We start from the raw sequence: 24,278 nt of genomic DNA, 5'->3' as shown, positions 1-24,278 counted from the left end.
TGATGTGTAAATTTGTTGTTTAATTCTTATATAGTTCTGTATACTTTTTGGGGTGAGTGATGTAGAATCACAAGTTTAAGAAAGATAAGACGTTTTACATATGGAGTGCGACTGAGTTGGAACATGTATTTTGGCACGGATGGACTCTCTGTGATATAGTCGGTCATGCACCCTCCTATTGTGCTTTGATGATTCACTGAGTGCGCCATATGTTGGATTTACCTCTTTGGTCGGCACTTCTATATTCTTTTTATGCATTGCATGAGCTCTATTTTTTATATTTTTTTATTTTTTTTATTTTTCCTTTTCTTTGTTCACAATTTACACATTATCTAGCTAACTCCTATAATTATGCGACCCACTTGTCACAGCAGGTCCGCACTAATGTTGCTACGTATGAGCTGCCCCGACAGTATCAGGATACCTAAATGATTCTGATACGAGCTACTGAAAGGTTACTTTAGACTTGCATAATAATTATTATATGGTACAGGTTTCAAAATATTTCCCCACACTTAGAGCCTTCACACTTCCTTGGATTAATAATTATTATGTGCTGATACTGAAGGACATGCGGTGCGGGGGATTTCTATAATGTATGTTGCCACCGCGGGGGGGGGGGGGGGGGTTGGGGGTGTATGAACGATGGCACGCTCCAGGGCACGCCCTAAACTACCGTATATACTCGTGTATAAGCCGAGGGTGCCTTTTTGAGCTCATTATTGGTGTTGAAAAACTCTGCTTATACTCGCGTATATACAACATTTTGAGTGTACTATTGTGCATAAGTAAGTGCTTTTATTATCCCAATCTGTTCAAGCTTCATTTAGTGTGTTTGGGTCTTGGACTAAGCTCATCTGATATGCAAATCATACAGAATAGCAACTATGGAATGCCACACACTGATTCTCATTTATGCAGAATCTTGCCATAAATGGGCAGTTTGCTACTGACTGAATTGGCAGCCTTTTGTTGGAGAAGAAAGCATCTGCCATAGATGTGTGATCCTCAACTAGCCGATCTGTAGAGCGTCCCCCATGTGATCAGCCGGATTGGCCTACCACATGGTGACAAGATTGATGGATTTGATCTTCCTCGGTGTTGCCAGCATAGCTGTAGTTCTAAACTAAATTTTCTTTGTTTATTGCATAGCCTCACTAAATAAAGTGCTTTGTAAGGGATAATCTACCCTACCTACAAGTTGGATATATACACACACATTGTAAATAGGGTACATTTTATTTAAAGGTTTTGCTTGCAATTTTTATTAGCAAAGCACATTTCCTTTGATCCATTTTGATGGATTTTAATGTTGGATCCATTTAAACTATTGGAAAATCCATTGTTTTCTTTGAACACATGCTTACAGCCTTTCTGTCTCCTGAACTGAGCAGATTTAGATTAAAGAACTAGCAATAGTCCAGGAATCCTGATCTTTTGCAATTGCAGTTAAAGGTTTTGGTTACCAATTAAGTCCGTTGGTGCACAAGACATTTTCTCCACCCGTGTATTTCTGGGTAGCTTTGGTCATTGGCCCTAGATGCAGAGAACCTACCTCATGTGCCTTTAGATGGATAAACATAACAGAGCTTATAGCTGCAATAAAACAGAACCTCTTAAAGAGGAAAATGCTTATGCACTTTTTGCAGAATACAAAAAGTGTATGCCAGGTGTTACTTCCCCTTTAATTGGAGTTGTTGAGCTTTACCCTAAAGCCACATGAGTTGTTTGCTCTGTTGGCACACATCCGCCCACAGATAAAAGCCGATCTGCTATCTCCCTGTATACAGGTTATGCTTGTCGGAGGATTTTGGCATGGAAAATATTCATTATTGTGCTGAATATGGCATTTCCAGTGCTTATCAGTGCACACGACAATGTTCCCTCAAAGCTGTGCGCTCATGCACACATGCACAAATTTAGAGGCCAGTGCACACTGCGAATTGTGGTGCGCACAAAGAATTTTGTGCAAAAACGCATTTTATATTTATTCTTATCTGAGCATATAGTTTTTAAAAATGCATGCACACTATTTTTTTCCCCCCGCACATAGCCAAAAATGAATTAGAGGGAACATTGGCACACACATATAGGAAAGGGAAGGCAGCAGATTGGTGTTTTATTTGCTAATGATGAAGATCTCTTTGCTACACATTTGTAACCTTGTCTCAATACATTGGCACACACATATAGGAAAAGGAAGGCAGCAAATTGGCTTGTCTCCATTGCCATACATACATGGCCATTAGCTTAATTGGGTGTATGTCTAAATACAGTGTCGGACTGGCCCACCAGGATACCAGGAAAACTCCTGGTGGGCCCAGGTATCAGTGGGGCCTCTTGCTTCTAACTATTTAGCCTATTTCATGGTCATCCCCTATTTCCGTATGGGAACAAGGAAGCTTGATAGATGGAAGAATACAGTATAGTATGTAGAGAAAAGAGAGTAGGATAATAAGGCGTTTGAGGGAAAAGAGGAGGAATTAAAGTTCTCAGAGTGGGCCCATGGTCCAGGTTTTTCTGGTGGCCCCTGCCATCTCAGTCCAACACTGTCTAAATAGAATAGATCAGGAGTTAATCATATAAGGTAGAATCCATTGCTAAATGTTTTCTTTTTCCATGTTTTCTCTAAATATTTAGTTGTACCTACATACCATTACACTCAGCTTGCACTTATTGTACTTATTTAGAGAAAGCATGGAAAAAGAAATAAATATTTGGCAAATCGATGGGCTGCCTATTTGGGCAACTGGTAGCTAACAGATAGTGGAATCTTGTAGCACCTGAGTTTGTAAGGCAAAGTTACTTTGGAAGGTTATTACAACCCATCATCGTTAAACCCACATTTCTGAAAAGGAATTCCATTTGATCATATTTGGAGCTTCAGTTTCATCTCTACAAATGCATTGCAACTGAACAGTCACAATGCTGCTCTAGGGGAGTAATAAAAGTATTAAGTAAAGGGGGTTCAGCAATGCAGGTTTTGTACACAACTGGACACAAGGCAAGGCACTCTTTCCTCCATCCTGTTTGGATATCTCTGTTTCACTCTCTGATAGGCAGAATGCATTTCGGAAGTCCAGCGCTTCCTTACTAGAAGTATTAGATAAACATGCTGATTGCTTTTAATGCTTTAGAGGAGATTGATGCTTGCTAATTTAATATATAACATCATCTGTTTTTTCCAAATACACTTTGTTTTTCATATGGTTAATGCTGGAAAGAGGATCATAATGGTGTGGGTTATCTGAAGTCAGCTCTGGTGTTCTGTTTTTAATGGTAACTACAAGGGTGTGGGTTGATATATTTATCATTAATATCTGCGTGCAGTGCTCTTCAACTTTTTCTTTGTAATGACACAATTGCCTGTTGTAACGTGTAGATGGCATATTATTTTGCAGTTATGTAATTCAAACTAACATTTGGAACCCTTAAATGTTTCTCTTAAAGGGATTTATTTTTCTCTGGGTCTGTAGTTGTAAGGCCGTGCTTAAAGGTGGTCATATGAACATATTTAGTAAGTCAGGGCAGTACAGAAACAGAAACAGTTTTGTGATCCCATCGGATCTAAAATTTTGATCATTCCATGTCTCTTCCTGGTGTATGGGGGAACCATAGCCAGATCTGTAACTGAGTTTCCTGCAGAAACTCATTTGAGCCACTGGCTGAACACATCATTTTTATTTTTTTTTTTTGTTATTGCTCCCTTAAGAACTATTGTGTTTTTTTCCCCCCATATTCAAGTGGAACTCTTGATCACTGTCATCTTTTAGAGCATGGAGAGAGGAAACCTTCTCTATTGCGGGTGACTAATATCCCTGACATGCCATCCCACCGGCAAGAATGTAAATCGCCGGTGGGATCGTAAACACATGGCTTTGGTCACCCGAAGTTGCCTCTCAAGGAAATTTCGGGAGACTTCAGAAAACCGAATATGCCATCCCATCGGCGATTTGCATTCTTGCCAGTGGGATGGCATGTCGGGGAACATGCTCCCTGCATGCTGCCTCTTGATGTTTGGGTAAATGAGAAGTGACTGCCATATGTCAAACAATAGTGCCATAATACTACTGATATACTGTTTTGCTCCTGTGCCAATAACAGGTATTCTTGTGTATGCATCTAGAAAATTCTGAAGGATAAAGGAGGAACTATGACTACTTTTACATCACATGATTTTTTGCTTTAGTTGTTTATTGTATGCACTCATATCAAAGACTTGGTAGAATTAAATAGTGTTGTGAGCAGGAATCGATATGCAGTGAAGGGAAAATCTCCAAATTCCAAAAGTTGTTTGCACAACTAGAATCAGTCATGAAGGGTGTGGGGTGCAGCTTTCTATAAAATGACCCAGCAACTTTAATGTTTGTACTAATTACAGGAGATTCTTTTAAAGCCTGCTGCTTACAGGAAGGCGTCGTTAAAACAGTGTCGAAATTTGTAAGTGTGAGCTGTGCACAGCAGTGTTTGGGCTGAGATTTTACTCCTGTTTCCTTCAGATATTGCCCTTCATGTACACATTTCCTGATGCAGCTGCAAAATAGGGTCTTCTGTCCAGTAGAACTAGGCTTTTGGAATTCTCTTCATTCTTCATCCTTATTAGGCTTTAGCAAACTTTAAAGTATTAGTTGAGGAAATTCTTTCTCACACTGCTCCTCCCCCCATATCCCACTATTCACACAAGTGTAATAAGCTCTAGTTGGAGTGTTCCATCTTTGTCTCCCAAGATCTGCTAGTGTTAACAAAGCAGAGGGCAGCCATGATAAAAAAGTGCCATTCCCAAATAAATTTTAACTATCTCTCCAATTTCCATTTTATGTTTCTAGACTTAGCAGCTGTGGAATTTCATCTGCTTTGAAACTGTATAAATACTGGGAAAACCTGAAATGTTACTTTTAGTGTGTGTGTGTGTGTGTGTGTGTGTGTGTGGTGGGGGGGGGGATTTATTTGATTTGTCATTTTTTCCCCTTTGACCTTGATCCCTTTAGAGGGTAGTTGCATAGCTAGGTGTGTGTAGATAGATAAAGTTGGATTTTCAGTCAAAGCCTCATCATCAGAAAAGTTGGACTACTTTTAAAAGTGCTTTCTGGCTTGTGGTACAATAAACCTGCCCCAAGAGACAGGGATCTCCTGAGCTTATCCCCTTAAAGGGCAAGAAAAGGCAAAGTCACTTGGGGGTGCCAAAATGTTAGGCACCGCCAAGTGACTTTAATCGCCTACCTTGTACCCCGGGCTGGTGCCCCTGTTAGGAGAAAACAGCACCAGTCCGGGGTACCTGTAGCGATGTGCTTCCTCCTTCCGGCTTCGTTCTTGGAACGACTTAGGACATGTGCATGCGCAGTAGAGCGTAAAGCCGACTTTTCTGTTAAAGTTTGGCTTTTCACTCTACTGCGCATGCGGCGCGCGAACCCGGAAGTAGGAAGTGCTGCAGGTACCCCGGGCTGGTGCTGTTCTCTCCGTACATGGGCACCAAAAAGGTAGGCGATTAAAGTCACTTGGGGGTGCCTAACATTTTGGCACCCCCAAGTGACTTTGCCTTTCCTTCTCCTTTAAGGTGGCTGTACACGGGCGGATTCAAGATGCAGATTTGACCCCTTTAGACTGAGTGAGCAGATTATTTGCCTGTACATGGGCCATAACTGATGATCGCCTGTACGATACATATTTGGCTAATATAGGGCAGTTAAAAAATCCTGTTGGACGGTCCCAGTAGGCTTGTTAGCCGCCCATTATTCTGACAGAGAGAATAGATAGGGTGGGTTTTCTATAAATGGTATATGGATTATCTTTTAATGATATGAACTGGAGATCAAGATTGATTTTTAATTATGAGGGCCTTAAGGCTAATGACTTAAACCTGAGATTTACAAGTGACTATAGGGAACAAGAAATCTAATTTTTAGATCATATAACAGACAAGAAAGGATAAGATGTTTACCTGTTTTCTCCAAGGAATGTGTTGAGAATTCCCTACTCAGAGCAGATTCATGTCTACCCCAAACATTTCTGCTCTGGGATTGCAATTGGGCAATTTTGCTGTTTAAGGAAAAATTGCTCTACAGAAATTGCAAAAAGTGCAAAAAGCTTGTGAATTAAGATTGATTTTTAGAAAGGGGATATCATATGCAAGCTCTGAAAAGAGCCTTTAAAATAAGCATTTAATAAAAACAAAAAAAAAAAAGCAATTGAGATACTGCAAAGGACAGAGAAATATGGATATACCCATTTTCATTCATTCATATAGCAGACAATTCAATTAAATAAAGAACATTTATATGTAGAAAATTAGAGAAGTATTGAGACAAGGTTACAAATGTGAAGCAAAGAGGGCTTCCTCATTAGCAAATAAAACATCACCAAGTGCTCTTAGAAAGGAGCCTGTCACAAGCACATGTACATTTGTATGTTCCCTTAACATCTAACCAAGAACAAACAGGACAACTCAGATGCAGAGTTATATAAACTACAATAAAATCAATTGATATATTTGTTAACATGCAGGAAATGTCACTTCCAATAGGAAAAATAATAAAAGTAAAAAAACTTTCTTTATAAGTAATTCTGAAACATAAAGGATTAATGAACTTTGCTAGTTGAAATAGAAACATTCATGCATATAGATTGCTACACATTTAAGATACTTTGTATTCAAGTAAAAGCATTTAAAAATTGTTGCATTATGAAAGTTAATAATGTAACTGATGCAACTTCTGGCAAGACCTTTTAAATGTCAGGTGACTAAATAATTGTTTTACTGCCTATGAATACGTATAGTAATAAGTATGTAAAGGAATAAAGATTTTTGCTTTTAATTTCCTGTACTATGAGTGTTCTTGTATGCAAAGCACAGTGTTGGTGACCAAATTGGGCAAACGTTGAGCAAACAAGAGAATCTAGCCATTTTCTTAGTTTCTTGGATCGTTGCTTTAATGCAGGTCGTTGTCAACCCAACATTTTCCTTTCATCCAGTAGATCATATGATGGAAAAAGTTGTTTGGGGACCATCATTGCCACTTCCAGTTTTGTAGTACCCTGATAACCTCTCTTGATAACCAGGGAAATGTTTAATATATGAATGCAGAACAGTAACATAGTATATGGTTGGCAGAGGCAGGCCACCAGCTATTAAGGGAACCTGGTAGAGGTTTGGTTATATTAAGCTACCCCAGGGCTTTTGGAGTTAAAGGAATGGTTGAGTGTTGGTAAGTACTGTTTGATACAACTGTTCTGTTATTGCTTGGGGGTGAGCATATAATAAAAAGCCTGATAGGGATTTGACACTGTGACTCAAGGTGCTTGAATAGTTATTGAAGGTTGGCTAGTTAAACTTGCTGCAATATGGCAGCAAATCTAAGGGGAAGATTTATCAAAATGTAAGTTTAGAGCTTAATACATAAAAACTCACCAATGTTCTATTCATTCCTACAGGATTTTTAGAATGGTATTTATCAATGGGTGAAATTTAGAACTCACAATTTGATAAATACGCTTCTAAAAATCCCTTAGGAATGAATAGAACATGGCTGAGTTTTTATGTATTAAGCTCTAAACTCATTTTGATAAATCTTCCCCTAAGTGTATGCTCTTTCTTTACCTTTTAAAAATATTTCTCAAGGTCTGATATCCAGCCATGTAACCAAAGAATGGCTTCAGAATAATACTATTTTATAACTATTGTGTGAGATCATTTCATCCTGTGTATGGGGATCACTTTGACACATTTTAGGTTGTGAATGTTGGGTTATGGACACAATAGAAAGCAATTGCAAATTTGGTTTTATTTTGCAAAGCAAGACTGTTCAGACGAGTGTAAAAAAAGTTTACTTTACTGACGTTCTCACCCACCCCAGCTGACACTTGTAAAAGAAATGTTTGGATGTTGTACAAAGCATGAACAATAAAATGTATTTACTAGTCTGCAGCTTCCAACAGGTTTTTTCATCTGATCTTCTACAGGGATTGTGAATGCTGACCAGATGGTTACAGGCCTCCCAAGCCCTTGTGAAATATCTCAGCCCTCTGGTATCTTTTAGCATGCAAGATGGGATTTGCATGTCAAGTGTTACTGCCAACGTGATATGAGCAACATCTTTCCCATACTATTTCTTAGAGATATGCATCATTATATTAATCTTTTATGCCTTCAAGGCTACATGTATCTTGACAGTGTCTTGTAATCATCCATGTTACATCTGACAAACCCTGCTTTTTCTGAGCCTTTTTTAGCATAATTACTTCTATTTACTTGGCTAAAGCTGTCCATGGGTGTGTTTACTGGTATTAATTGTATTTCCTTATCAAAATGAAGTTGAAATAGTATCTACAGTTAGTTTCATTATAAAGACAAATCTTTATGGGCATAGACTTAACTAAATACAGGTTTTACCTTTACCATATTTCATGCATATCTTTTATTTCTATTTTTATAAAAACCTGACCACTGTGCTTTTGTTTTAATTTTAGGCTCTCCATTGTGTTACTTTGTGACCAGTGTCACCCACACTTTCCCATACAAACCCCTTATTAAACTAAATTTGGTGACTCTAGAATATTCTTGCAGTCTCCTTCCTGTCGTGTCAGTGTGTGCTGCAGTTTTAACATTCCTTATGTCACCAAATGTTTTTAGTTTAATATTTATAACTGTATGTGCGACTTGGCTGGAACCGAGCCAAGCCAGGAAATGCTACATCATTCTAATAGAAAGCTGGTTATTCCTTTGACATGAAACATATGATCACTGCTCATGCAATGTTTGTTGGTTCTCAGGAGCTTTCCGTTTGCATGCATATCATCTTATAGGGTATTTATCTTTTATCATATGTCAGTACCAAATTAAGATATTTCTGTTTTCACCCCCTTTTTCCTTGTTGGTAATACCCTGGTGAGTATTGCATTGATTCATGAGTGTGTACTCAAATCGTCTCTTAGAACCTAAGGACTTGTGTCTCATAGAGGATGAGTTATGGGATCTCTGAATATGTGTCAGTAAAGAGCAGAAAAAAAGATTTGTTATTTGGGAGTTATTATATTACATTTAATAACATAACAAAGTACTTTTTTGTTTATATTTAACACATTTAGTCACCCCAAAAGAACTTCCATTTTTTACTTTTTTAGGCACTAAGGGCATTACCTGTGAAGAGAACATTCTCTTGTCACGCAATGGAAAGCATTTGTGTGTTTGATGTTATTTTAGAGTCACCATTCTTGTTTCCAAAAATGTACTTAGACACTTTCCTTGCAATAGGGTGGGGTTTGTGATCCAACCAGTCATAGTAGTATGATGTAATTTCTTATTAAATTAGGCTTTATGGGTAAGTTCATTTTGTGGTACTTGGTTTCTTGACTTGATACTTGAACCTCACTTCATCTTTCCAAAGTCACATGAAGTTTTCTCCTGCAGGAAACTTTGCACGACTTCTGAAAGCCGAAGCAACGTGTAGGCCTTTCCCCCGGCGACATCTATTGTTGCTGCTGGAAAGGCATTTCAGAGTGGTTAGTTGCCCGCAACAGCGGAGATCTGCCATGGTCAACTAACTCGCTCCATGGGACATTAGCCTATTCTTCGTATGTTTCAGTTGTAGTCCAGGTGGCATTTTTCTATTTTCTGCTTTTCAAGTGAATTCAAATATGCCATTGGGGTTACAGCTTTTGATATATTAAGGCAGCATTTTACTCTCCATGGTTGAATTTACGGACAGGATGTTTGGGGTTTTTTTTTTTTTTTTTTTAAATCACTATATGTAAAAAAGCACTTGTGCAAAGTCATAGATGTTGTGTTCCATTTTAGGTAATGAAAGATTTCATTGGTAGTCCTCTCTCCTGAGATTTTTGGTACATGTATGCCACCTGGATGATCCTGACGAATATCTTTGTTCATTGAATATTGGTTGGTTCATCAGTTAGATATCCTAAAACTTTCATAAGCTGATGCATATTATCAGCCAGCATATGGTTTATTGGCAGATTCTTTTTCTTTGAATCATTTGGGCTGTTGGCCTTAATGAACAGAACAGTAGAGATATGACCATACTGCGTTTTGCCCCTTGTTTGTGTCTGGTTGGCCCACAGGCCAATTAGTTTGTTTTCTACACGTATTGGCAAGTATATTGTGGAATTATGACTCTAGTTTCCAAAATGCCTTGCATGTTCTGTAGTTAACAGACCTGAGAAGGACAAAAGTGTTCAAGTTGTTGTAGGAATTGGAGGAGAGTTAATAATTATACTTTTTTCTGTAGTCTGCACATTTTCCCTTGAGGGAGTCATTATGCTGAAATGCAATGGGTTCTGCTGATTTAAATTAACTTAATTTAACTTCTCAATTTCTAAATTCTAAGTGGAATATACACTGTAAATATAAACTTTTTTTCTTGTGCAGTTGATTTTATAGATATTGAAATATATATATATATATATATATATATATATATATATATATATATATATATATATATATAATATATATATAGTGCTTGAGAGAGGGTCAGCACTCACAGGACCTATACAAACAAATTATTTTATTAAAGAGGAGACTAACGTTTCAGCTAGCACTCTAGCCTTTTTTTTTTTAAAAAAGGCTAGAGTGCTAGCTGAAACGTTAGTCTCCTCTTTAATAAAATAATTTGTTTGTATAAGTCCTGTGAGTGCTGACCCTCTCTCAAGCACCTTCAACATTATTTGGACCTGCACCCAGGCAACAGCAACTTATCTATACGTGAGTGCCGGCATTTACTTGGATGTTTATATATATATATATATATATATATATACAGAAAAGAACAGAGCACACCCTAATAGTAATCAAATGCCCCAGGTGCTTGCAAAAACCATGTATATAGCAAGACAATGAGCCGCACACGCAGGGACTTTGTTAGAAAACAAAAATTTTTTTTAATGAAAACGATCCAACGTTTCGAGCACCAACTGTGCTCTTCCTCAGGGACAAACCAGGTTTGTCCCTGAGGAAGAGCACAGTTGGTGCTCGAAACGTTGGATCGTTTTCATTAAAAAAATTTTTTGTTTTCTAACAAAGTCCCTGCGTGTGCGGCTCATTGTCTTGCTATATATATATAATATATATATATATATATATATAATATATATATATATAATATATATATATATATATATATATATATATATATATATAATATTACACACACTTGTTTTATATAATAGTACAGTACCCTGCAATAGAACAAAATATGGTGCACGTCCCCAACAGGTTTTGGGGTTTTGAACTTTTTTTTACTGTAAAGGGATACCTTTAGTGTGGAGTTTGTGTCTATTTGTGCTGGTGAAGAGCAAATGAATACAATAGGTGTGACAACCTGCTCGAAAGAGGCAAGTCCTTACACACAGCATAGGGTGTGTATGACTGAAAGTGTGTAGCTATGTTAAGCTCGTAGCTACCGAACATTCCATTGCTCCTCACCTGCTCTCTCAAGGACACCACCTTCACCAACAGCACGCTGATGCATCTGAAACTATGAGCAGCAAGGTGCAAGAATGTGAGGAATTGGGCTGTGCGCCAGTTCCTGTTGGGCTGGGCTAGGGTTGCAACACCATTCACTGGTGAACAATGGCCATTTTTATCTGCAGGTTAAAGAATGTGCCCACACAGAATGAGTAAGTCTTGGATTTTTGTAACAAGTGAATTTATGATATCATTGGTGATGCTAGCATATTTGTCCCTGTAATTTATTGGCTTTATTCAATATATTTATGAAACCAGGCAATGTCTTTACTGCCTCACCCTTCCAGCCCACTCATTGGATGTACCTAGATTAAAAGGGAGGGAAAGGTTAAATCACTAGTTACATGGTTCTGCTGATGTGCTTGTTTGTAGTGCATGATGGGAGTTTTGAGCAATTAAATTGGCTGCATTTTCAGACCCCGGTAGTCAGCCTATTTGTGTCTTTGTATTTACAAACGTATGTGACAAGTGTTTGGACTGTACGTAAAACCACTACAGTAGTATGGGTTAAAGAAGATATATACAGCGAATAATGTACCCACTGTAAATTATTCGAATATTAGAAATCACCAAGAAGTTTTGTAGTCATGGGAATTTACTGATCTATATAATCCTTTCTCTAAGAATTCAAACCATTGTAGTGGTTTATTGTGCAGTCTGAAGTTCTTCCTCAAGGAAAAATAAGTTTGTAAATACACAGACCTTACAACAAGGGGCACATCACTTTTTTTTTATAATATACATTTTTAAAATATGTTTAATATACATTAAGTGAGTAAGATATGCCCCCAATTACGTCACTAAGCACCAGATGTTAAAAGTTTTTTATTTTTTCATGGCTCTTCTGTAATATATATGTATGTATGTGAGTGTGTGTAATTATGTGAAGTAGGTTTCGTTTGAGTGTCGTCATTTATTTGATTGCATTTACAAGCCTACTAGTAGTTCTGCATGGGAATACCCCACCTATAGATGGTTTTTGCTCTACATTGCTGAAGAAGTTTCATTTTTAAAAAGTGTATGTATATATGCTGAAACATGGAAGCACTGTGGGGAATGCTGAGCACTTTTGCTTGTTCTGAATCTGGTTCCTTAGCCTGAGACCTTGCAGACAGGAAAGGAGCAGAAGCTCCAGTAAGAATTGTAAGCAGTGACACTGCTTCCTGCAGGATCATTTAACACCACACTAATGTCATTTTCAAGATTCCCAGGAGTAAGGGTCAGAATATCATTGTAGGGAAAATACACATTGCTTGAATTAAGAGTTCAATCTGAACAAAGTTTAAGCAGCATAATTTTTCTTCTCTGGTTTGTGTAGTTGGATATGTGTAGCTCTGTACTGGTATACTTTGTGATTAAATGGGAAGGATTGTCTTTCTTATCTGAAAGCATAACCAACATATTCTTAGATTTTTGTTTAAGTGGTGAATTTGTAATATTCTGTTTCAGACTTTTACAGCATGGTGCAACTCCCATCTAAGGAAGGCCGGCACACAAATAGAAAATATTGATGAAGATTTCAGAGATGGGTTGAAGCTCATGTTACTACTGGAAGTCATCTCAGGTGAGAGGTTGTATATAGGAGTAGTCTAATTTAAGGTGCACAACCGCAAACAAATATCGTTCAGATAAAGACGTACAAAGAACCCCCAGGACACCCCATATTTGTTTCTTTATTTAAAGTCAACATTTCAGTCCTTTACAGGAGCTTTCTCATAACACGTCTTTATGTATGTTTTTAATGCTAGAGGGGACATGTTAGATGGACAAAGGGGCTTTTTTTTAAAGCATATACTGTAATATAATTTAATATTTTCCATACCCAAGCAGTTGATATGTTAGCATGACAGAAGCCCACCATGTACTTGGTGAGCATAAGGCTACTAGCACACAGAGCTGTTCATTGTCTGCTCTTAATTTATGTTTCTGACACAGGCAGTGAAAACCTTCTGAGTTCCTTCTTACAAGAGCTGCCAGCCTGCAAGTGAACACGTGGAGTGGATTTCCGCATGAAAATGCATACTCTTGCACCAAAATCCACCCCGTGTGTGCTTGCAGGTTATTGTTAAGCATTAAGCTGGTCGTGCATATTTAAATCCCGATAAAACAATTAGGTTAAAGTGCCTGTTATGTAAAAGGAAGGGATCAAACTTTGAGTAGTTGGAGATCAGACTTTGATGCCTTTTATATAGCCAAGTTCATTCCTTTCCAGGACTTTGCTTTTTGATGATTCACGTTTGAGTTTCTGCACTTAGCTTTTAAAAAAATGCATAGTTCTACTTTTTCACATTAGTTTAACTGTTATAAACACTCTTAAATGTTTACCTAAATACCTAAGTATTTATTTTCAGGAGAACGGCTGCCCAAACCAGAGCGAGGCAAGATGAGGGTGCATAAAATCAATAATGTCAATAAAGCCCTGGATTTCATTGCAAGTAAAGGAGTGAAGTTGGTTTCCATTGGAGCAGAAGGTTTGTAGTAATAGACTGGTAAACTACAAAAGTCAAAAAATTGTGTGCAGTTGCAACTCAATAGTATGTATCTGCTTGTTTGCTTGTATCTGGAGCTATGATTAAAAGGTAAGGAGCATTCAACATTTGGGAGATATGATTGGAAGGTAAGAATCATTCAACATAACAAAAATATATGTTTTTGTCTAGGCAGATCAAATACCTCACCCTATGGGTAATTTCTGTTTGGAGATGTTAGCCTTTCTCAACTATATTGACCTAGTACAGGGGTCCTCAAACTTGTTAAACAGGGGGCCAGTTCATGGTCCCTCAGACTGGTGGGGGGCCGGAATATAGTTAGTCCTCAAACTACACCCTACCCCCCACTTCCTGCTCCCCACTGTGTCCTCAAACTACGGGCCGCTGCATCACACATCAATGCATAATGGTGATGTGACGCGCTGGCCCGAGGACCACACTGAGGCAGACAGTTAGTAGCCGGGGGTGAGGACGCAGTGGAAGGGGGGTTGGGTCAATGACCTTGGGGTTCCGTATCCGTTCCCGAGGGCCGGAGTTTGAGGATTCCTGACCTAGTAGGTCTAGCAGCTAAACCAAAGCATACCTTTAACTGGCACTAAATGTTTTATTCTCCCATATTAGTAATTAGTATTAATGAACTCCCATATTAGTAATATATATAATATATCAAGAACAACCTTAAAGGTTTCTCAATACTCTAAATAGAAATGCATTTATAAAAATGACTTCATTTTCACTTAGTGGTCCATCTGTCCTACATTCTGTTCTTCTGATGCAGTAATCTTTTCGAATAGCATTTGACATGGAGACATGCAGAGAGGGGTGTTTGGCCACCTCTCTGGCAGTGTGCAGCGGTTGTCAATAGCCATGTGCCTTAAATCTTAGAACACTGTAATACCAAACATAATTAGCGTTCATTCTTTTTCTTGAGGTAGGACATTTTTTGTCACTGGCAACAATAAGGGCAATGGCACAAAGAGCAGTTTTGGACTTTTTGCCATACCTGCTCTGCTAACGAATTTTCAAAAAGAAAAACATAGCGGATAATCACATGAAAAAAAGAAAAATGGTCTATAAACTGTTGCCTATTATTCTTGTGACAATGTAATGATGAAACAGATTTGTTGTGCGATAAGTGCCAATATTTACGCAGGCGTAGCAATTTCTGAGTTACAGTCATGGCCAAAATTGTTGGCACCCCAGAAATTTTTCCAGAAAATAAAGTATTTCTCACAGAAAAGTATTGTAGTAACACATGTTTTGCCATTCACACCCTTTGGAAAAAATAACCGAAATCAGTCGCTTCCTATAACCATCAATAAGCTTCTTACACCTCTCACCGGGAATTTTGGACCACTCTTCCTTTGCAAACTGCTCCAGGTCTCTCTTATTGGAAGGGGCCTTTTCCCAACAGCAATTTTAAGATCTCTCCACAGAATCAATGGGATTTAAATCTGGATTCATTGCTGGCCACTTCAGAACTCTCCAGCACTTTGTTGCCATCCATTTCTGGGTGCTTTTTGACGTATGTTTGGGGCCATTGTCCTGCTGGAAGACCCAAGATCTCTGAGGCAAACCCAGCTTTCTGACACTGGGCTCTACAGTGCGACCCATAATCCTTTGGTAATCCTCAGATTTCATGATGCCTTGCACACATTCAAGGATTGTGGCTTACTCAAGTACATTTTGGCAAACTGTAGTCTTGCTTTTTTATGTCTGTGTAAGCAGTGGGGTCCTCCTGGGTCTCCTGCCATAGCGTTTCATTTCATTTAAATGTCGACTGATAGTTTGCGCTGACACTGATGCTCCCTGAGGCTGAGCCTGCAGGACAGCTTGAATTCCTTTGGAACTTGTTTGGGGCTGCTTATCCACCATCCGGACTATCCTGCGTTGCAACCTTTCATCAATTTTTCTCTTCCGTCCATGCACAGGAAGATTAGCTACAGTGCCATTGGTTGCAAACTTCTTGATAATGTTGTGCACTGTGGACAAAGGCAAATCTAGACTCTGAAGATGGACTTGTAACCTTAAGATTGTTGATATTTATACACAATTTTGGTTCTCAAGTCCTCAGACATTTCTCTCCTCCTCTTTCTGTTGTCCATGCTTAGTGTGGCACACACAGACACACAATGCAAAGGCTAAAGGTGGCCACACACGTGGCGATCTGCGATCTTTCATGCGACCATCGGTCGCACGAGAGATTGTCAGATCCGCCACTAACCTTCAGGGCTGAAACAGGCAGATAAGGAGGTAGAAACAATAGGATTTCTACCTCCTTCTGCCGATTCAGCCCTGACGGCAGATTTTGCTCAGGTGCCTTCTATGGCGCCCGATCAAAATCTTTTGACCTGGCCGATCGGCGAGTTGACCGATATCAGCAGCCTCCTGCGATACAGGTCGACTCGCCGACTTGCCATACACGCACCAAATATCGTACGAAACGTGATTTTGTACGATATTATCGGTGCGTGTATGGCCAGCTTAAGTGAACTTCTATCCTTTTTATCTGCTTTCAGGTGTGATTTTTATATTGCCCACACCTGTTACTTGCCCCAGGTGAGTTTAAAGGAGCATCACATGTTTGAAACAATCTTATTTATCCACAATTTTGAAAGGGTGCCATTAATTTTGTCCAGCCCATTTTTTGGAGTTTTGTGTGACATTATGTCCAATTTGCCTTTTTTTTTTTTCCTCCCTTTTTTTTTTTTTTTTGTTCTGTTCCAATACACACAAAGGGAATAAACATGTGTATAGCAAAACATGTTACTGTAATACTTTTCTGTGAGAAATACTTGATTTTCTGGAAAAATTTCTGGGGTGCCAACAATTTTGACCATGGCTTTATTTCTGGTGAGTTTTTTGGCGCTTATTTAGGCTAATTGCATAATCTGCTACAAATCTTACAGATTTTTTTCCCCACTGCCAATGACCACAATATTGAATAGTTTATATAAAATAGTATTTATTAGCAATTTATAAATGTATTATTAAATATACTTATGGCCAATAAAGTAATATCGGGAATTAATAATTTTAACATTATGTTAATTATTAATTCAGTAATAATACATTTATAAGCATCATTATTCCCCAGTGCAATCCCTAATTTTTGCTGCTCATATTTCAAAACTGACTTTATATCGCTCCCACTATACAGTTTCTGGCTGTTTCACATAACACCACTCCCCAGGTGGATATAAAAATTGGTGACAATTTTGTCTATATTTGGCGACAATTCTTGCGATAATCTTTAATAAACCTTGTGAGACAACTTCAATGCAATAATAAGCAATAATATATGTGCACCAGAAAATTTGCGTTGACAAAAGTGCTTGCACCTTTATAAACCTGCCAGCCATTATCTTTGAAAAGCTGTGTCTTTTAAGGAATTCCATTGTAATCATAGCTCAGTATATGAAAGACAAGGTGTGTAGTTTCTGAAGTTGTTGCCAGGTTTTTTTTTTTTTAATATATATATATATATATATACTTTTTCAGATCACTGCATTTATGCTCCTTTTAAGTTGCATGCTTCCTAATTTTTTTTTTTTCTGTCTTTCCTTCAGAAATTGTTGATGGCAATACAAAAATGACATTAGGAATGATCTGGACAATCATCCTGCGGTTTGCCATTCAGGACATATCTGTAGAAGGTGAATTCTCCTGTGTGTTAGCAATGCTTCTTCATATTTTGTCATGCCTCAAGTTATTTATTTAATGTCCACACTTTTCACAATACCAGTACCGGCTGGCGGTGCAATGTAGGACTGAGAGTGCTTGGGGGACATACGGAGGGCGGGGGGGGGGGTAGGAGAGAGTGCTCGGTTGACGCACTGGGGGTGGGGGGGTAGGAGAGAGTGCTCGGGTGACACACGGGGGGGATTTTGACAAATCCTTGTGATAATTCTTTTTTGATTAACTAAACAAAGACAGAACCAATGTATTAGGTCATTTTCTTTATATTTGCTGGGCAGTTTTATTAAGTGTGTTTTATATATTCGGTATTAAAGGCTATATTATGCACAAGGTTTGCAAAACATTGCCCACATCAAAGAATATATCACAGTTTTCAAATGAAATATTTAAGAATTGTGGCCACTAGGCTACTGCTAATCTTAATCTGATGAAAGGAAATATATTTTAAGGCAAAATAGTATTAGAATTTACAAAATGGTGTTAGAATTTACAGAATTTATTTAATAGGATAATAGGATTGAGAGGGCATGTAGTAAGATATGAGGTAAGCAGAAGTTTTGATAATTGGAATTTCTTATGGTATCATTTTTGCTTTTCGATGTGTACAACAATTCGTAGTGAAGTCATGTAAATGCACAAATAAGAAGTGTAAGATGCCTGTTTTTTTGCGTATGGTTCTGTATAATTTAACATGTAAATATCTTTGTTTCTATCTTTGAGAGCTTTAATACACTGTAGAACTCTCGGTATCATTCCTGTTACTTACACACTTTTTGTGAGTGTCTTTTTATTAAATAATTTGATTATTGAAACTTAGCAGTAGCGGCTGCATTTCCCACCCTAGGCTTATACTCGAGTCAATAAGATTTTCCAGTTTTCTTAGGTAAAATTAGTTACCTCGGCTTATATTCGGATCGGTTTATACTCGAGTATATACGGTACAGGTATGGGATCCCTTATCCGGAAACCCGTTATCCAGAAAGCCCCAAACTACGGAAAGCCTGTCTCCCATAGACTCCATTTTAATCAAGTAATTCATAATTTAAAAACTGATTTCCTTTTTCTCTGTAGTAATTAAACAGCACCTTGCAATTGATCCCAACTAAGATGTAAATAATCATTATTGGAGGCAAAACCATCGTATTGTGTTTAATTCATGTTTTATTGATTTTTTTCTTAGACTTAAGGTATGAAGATCCAAATAACGGTAATGCCCCTTATCCGGAATACCCTTGGTCCCGAGCATTCTGGATAACGGGTCCTATACCTGTATTTGCATTGTTCTTCTGACTATTAAAAATGAAAAGTTATCGATAAAGATATACATTCTATAACATACTAAAATTTAACTTGAAGGTGAGCTACCCCTTCAAAGGAAATCTCTACCCCTAGAATGAATACTTAACCAAAAGATAGTTTATATCATATTAAATGGCCTGTTAAAGAATTGCATCAAACTGGAATGAATATCTGTAAATATTGTCTTTTACATCTTTTACCTTGAGCCACCATTTAGTGATGGGCTGTGTGTGATCAGAGATCACCTGACAGGTAATAATGCATCTCTAACTGTAACAGGAAGTAGTGTGGGAGTAAAAGACAGGACTTTGCCCATTAATCGGCTGATGTGGCCTAGCATATATGTGTGCCCTTGGTTGGTTGTGTGCACCATTAATTGTATGATCCCTTGGTACTTAAAGGAGTTGTTTGCCTTTGAGTTAACATTCAGTATCATAGGGAGTGTTATTCTGAGACAATTTACAGTTGGTCTTTTTTTTTTTTTACTTATATTTTTTTAATCAGCTTTTTGTTCAGAAGCTCTCCACATATATGAGCTGTTTTTTGAGAGATATTTTTATAGAGATCTACATTGTTCGGAGGTATAGTTTCCCTTTAATGCTTTTTATCACATTTTAGTACATCTTTTTCATTTTAGTTCAGCATCATACGGAGAGCAGCTACCTGGCATCCCTAATTCAGTATCTTTTTATTCCTTCCCTAGAAACCTCTGCAAAGGAAGGACTTCTTTTGTGGTGCCAGAGGAAGACTGCCCCTTATAAGAATGTCAATGTTCAGAACTTCCACATCAGGTATTATTTCCTTTCCTTTAAAATACGGTAACTTATATAGCAGAACTATGTCATTCATTAATTCCTGAAATCAATTTTGAGCATACGTTTTAAAGGACTTTAAAATATGTCTTATAAATCAGGCCCTGATCAAATTTTCCCCTGTTCAATAGCTGGAAGGATGGGCTGGCTTTCAATGCCCTAATCCATAGACATCGCCCAGAACTGATAGAGTATGACAAGCTGAGAAAGGTGAGTTCTTGCCAAGTGCATTTCTCTCTGAACACTAGCAAAAGCTCTGTTTAACTATGTGATCTTTTTTTCCCTCCTTTTCCTTGATCTATGTGTAACTAGGTATAGTGGAAGAAAAATGTTCTTTAATAAAATGACAACGTAGTAATACAATGACACCTGCCTGCTAATCACTCATTCTTATTCAATAACGTAGGCACTAATTTACAGCAGCATAGTAAACCATAACAACCACTGAGCAATTGGAGGGTTATAACATATAAGCAACTTGTAGAAAGCAAAACTCACATTTTATTACTTTGTTTATGAAATGCAACATAAACTACAATTGTAGAACCAAAGGGACTTCCCTTATAGGGGAATAAAGGCATTAGCCTGTTAGAAATTGCTAGCAGAAAATTATTTTATTACATGTTTTGCGAATTAAACATTTTTGGGAGCTGCTCCCAAAAAATGTGTGCTAGGGCTAACTAATTTAAAATCCTGCATATAGATAGATGGCATTTATCTTATTTATCTATATTTTGGATGGATTCCATTAGTGTGAAAGGCAGCTCTGATACATCTTCAAGGCAAAGGGAGCACCCATCTAAGTAATGTATAAGACCTAACTGTCAAAAGTCTAACTCCAACTTCAGCTTAGAGAGAGCATGAAGAGAGGCACATTGATAGAGACACAAGTGATAGTGAATATTATGATTCAGAAACAGTTCTGCATTTTTAACTGATATTTATTGATATATTTAGAAAGTTATGTGAGATGACGTTTATTTAATTTTCATTTTCTCAATAATTTCCCTTTAAAGGATGCCCATGCTTTCTTTTTGAATTCAGTATGTGTAAATGAATGTATGCTTTACTTGGTACTGTTTGTCAGTACCTATACCTACCTTTACGTCTTCAGATCAGACTTTTATTTACCATTGTTTCTCTTTTAGGATGACCCAGTTACTAACCTAAACAATGCTTTTGAAGTAGCAGAAAGATATCTTGACATTCCCAAGATGTTGGATGCTGAAGGTGAGTTGTACTCTGTTAGAAAAACCTGGCTTTTTTCCATGACAATAGAAAAATTGGACTTGTACAAATCCCCAATTCATTTACAGCACATTTGTTCCTGGTTTGTTGAGAAAACAAGGTGTTTTAATTTTTTTACATTTTTTAATGTAAATTTGCACCATTTGGCATATATCACGTGGGTGCAGCACCTTACTTTTCAGTGTTTTTCCATCTCTTAGTTTATCTCCTTCATTTCCAGACATTGTCAACACTGCTCGTCCTGATGAGAAGGCAATCATGACATACGTGTCCTCTTTCTACCACGCCTTCTCTGGAGCTCAGAAGGTAGCGTTTGTGGAGGGCAGCAGTGCCTCCACTTGTGCCCTATGTCTCCTCAGCATGCCTCATTTCTTGCTTTACTTGCAGCTGCCTGGTGTGCTCTCACCTTACTATATGTCTGGATTGAGTATTGGGCAGAGATTGAGGATTTAGGTTTTTATGCCAGCATGCACAATAATCGCCATGAAATCAAAGGAATGTTAAGTGTTAGATGTGCAGGGAACCCCACAACATTCCAGACATATACACAGGTTAGAGAGGTGCAGATCTAGGACAGGAAGCCCCCACCTCTGGGTCCTGGCTTAACCTGCTGCCTCTCACTTTTCTGTTTTCCTTTTCTTTTCCCCTCTCTTTCTGTGCACAGATATTGTGGGCACTCTCAGGCCTGATGAGAAGGCCATAATGACCTACGTTTCCTGCTTCTACCACGCTTTCTCTGGTGCTCAGAAGGTGAGCTGCTGCTTGTTGTATCTTACGCTGCTTGGGAAATTCCACCTATCATCCACTTCTTACATTCACAGAGTGGGAGCAAATGCCACATAAACAATTGTTCTGTCAGTAAAGAATTATTGTTTTTACGCAGACAAGCGCACATCTTGTTTGTATTTGTGACTGCATTCTGTGCCACTTCTACATAAACTTCCTGTACCATATCAGACATGATTAAGGTAATCGGATGTACTGATGGTGCAATTCAAACTTGTTCTGCTGGTTTTTGTTTTGTCCAGAAGCTGAAATGTGTTATATCAGCTTGTCAACTTTTGTATTTTCGCCAGTTTCCACCTCTCTTTCTTTGAGAAGAATATTATTTTTATGCTTATATAGCTTTTCTTATTATACTCGGGGTGGTAAACAGAATTTTGAGGCTTAGCTGGTTCCTGATCAGTAAGCTTAATACTTTTAATCAGAGTGCTTAGAAACACAAGTAACTTGACAACGGCCAGAATGAATTAACACAAGCTGACACAAAAAGATCAAACATGTAAAAGACCAAAATTCACCTGAAATTCTGAGCCCTTTTTGCACTTTACTTGAAGTAGGTATATTTAAAGTATGTTTCATCTTGGAGGGTCTTGCATATTCTCAAATAAGTTGAAAATGTAGTCATTTTATATTAGCACCGATACAACAACAATTATTTATTCTTTGCCTTTGTGATTCAGCCTTCTAACCAACTTGTGTTCTGTCATAGGCTGAGACAGCAGCTAACAGAATTTGTAAGGTGTTGGCTGTAAATCAAGAAAATGAGCATCTAATGGAGGACTATGAAAAGCTGGCTAGTGATGTAAGTCTTTGATAATTGTTAAGAATTGACTATTTTAGTTATATGGCTCAGAAACTGGTCATTTCTCCATTGACTGAAGTAAGCTAGAAGAGAAATGCTATGTGTCCCATGTGCCTTTGAGAAAATGTTGCATGGAACTTATTTTTCTTTACTAAGGTTTTGTAATTCTGCTTTCCTGTTTTTAATTGTTAAATAATGGCATTCTTTTACAAAGGGCAGACTGATTTAGGGTATATTTCTAAAGTTTAGTTGATTAGATTATTTGTAGTTGCTAGCCTGTTGGTTATATGGCCGAGGATGATCTCAAAGAGAGTAGTTCAGTGGACACTGTATCAGTGACTCATTTATATTCAGGTGAGCTACAGGCTATGATGGATGACCCCCATCTTGTTGGAAGACTCCTGATGAGATTATAGTACACATGATAAACTTCTCCTGGTAATAATATTTTTAGAGGTACCAGCAGATGTTCACTGTCTTCTGTTTGTAGCTTTTGGAGTGGATCCGTCGTACAATCCCTTGGTTGGAGAATCGTGTACCTGAAAAAACTATGCATGACATGCAGCAAAAGCTGGAAGATTTCCGAGATTACCGTCGTGTGCACAAACCACCTAAAGTGCAAGAGAAGTGCCAATTAGAAATCAACTTCAACACCCTGCAAACAAAACTGAGGCTCAGCAATCGTCCTGCTTTTATGCCATCGGAGGGCAAGATGGTTTCGGTGAGAAAGCATTTAGAAAGCAATGGAACACTGATACTGCATTGTTCCTGTAGCCTCATTAAAAAACATTTGTTGTTCTCTTATATTACCAATAAACTTGGTGTGTGGAATTCTTCTGTCTTCATTTATAATTTTCTGTGTTCATTAGGATATTAATAATGGATGGCAACACTTGGAGCAGGCTGAGAAAGGCTTTGAGGAGTGGCTTTTGAATGCAATCAGACGGTTGGAGAGACTGGATCACTTGGCAGAAAAGTTTCGTCAGAAAGCCCTCATCCACGAGGCCTGGACAGAAGGTGTGTATTGAACACATGAAAAACGTTATTTGACCAGCAGGCAGTGCTGTGGTAACAAAATGCATTCATATTATTCAGCTTAATATCTTTGAATCTTAAAATAAAAAACATTGGATGTTAATTGTAGATGTGCTTAGAATAGCACTCCCATCAATTTTGCATCCTTATTTTAAAGATTTACTCATTCTTTAAAACTTCTTTATGGGTAGATTGAACAGTATATTGAAACTGAAGTCTCTTATAAAGAGAACTAAAACTACTTATTGAATTTATCTTAAGCTGTATTTTGTTTTTCTTTTAGACTCTGACTCTGGAGTTGGGACAAATGTAGAAATATCTAAGCATATTTTTAGCCCCTCCTCCCCCCCAGAAATTAGCATGTTTAGTCCTGCCAGGGGGTCCTTAATTTAGGATAGTGTATTAAGTTTGAGTTTGTAAGGATTGTGCAGTGCCACACATGCCCTTGCAAACTGAGTGGCGTTTACATTTAGCGGGGTCTCTCTAACCCCATTTATCAAGGGCTTGGAAGCCAGAAGAGGGTGCTTGGCAGTATCTCTGTTTTGGTGGTAATTTAAGGAGGTCTTACCATAAAAGTTTTATTTAGTGAGCTTTAATTAAAATTTGGTTTAGTTGGATATCTATTTTTTTTATTA

At 37.9% G+C, this 24,278-nt stretch overlaps 1 protein-coding gene across 4 annotated transcripts in view; it reads left to right on the top strand.

The window, feature by feature from the left end:
* actn4 (actinin alpha 4) overlaps positions 1-24,278 on the top strand; it is a 52,735-nt gene that overhangs the window by 18,489 nt on the left and 9,968 nt on the right. For 2 of the 4 annotated variants that reach the window (XM_018096217.2, XM_018096215.2), the window contains exons 2-11: positions 12,926-13,040; positions 13,828-13,947; positions 17,535-17,621; positions 19,667-19,754; positions 19,907-19,985; positions 20,924-21,005; positions 21,688-21,773; positions 22,516-22,608; positions 23,099-23,329; positions 23,478-23,625. In XM_018096217.2, the coding sequence (XP_017951706.1) occupies positions 12,926-13,040; positions 13,828-13,947; positions 17,535-17,621; positions 19,667-19,754; positions 19,907-19,985; positions 20,924-21,005; positions 21,688-21,773; positions 22,516-22,608; positions 23,099-23,329; positions 23,478-23,625 (1,129 nt within the window). 4 annotated transcript variants of the gene reach the window in all.

Source organism: Xenopus tropicalis, chromosome 8 (assembly GCF_000004195.4).
Source record: "Xenopus tropicalis strain Nigerian chromosome 8, UCB_Xtro_10.0, whole genome shotgun sequence".
Lineage (NCBI taxonomy): Eukaryota > Metazoa > Chordata > Amphibia > Anura > Pipidae > Xenopus > Xenopus tropicalis.
Note: the sequence above shows the minus strand (reverse complement) of the source record. Positions and strands in the feature narration are given on the sequence as shown.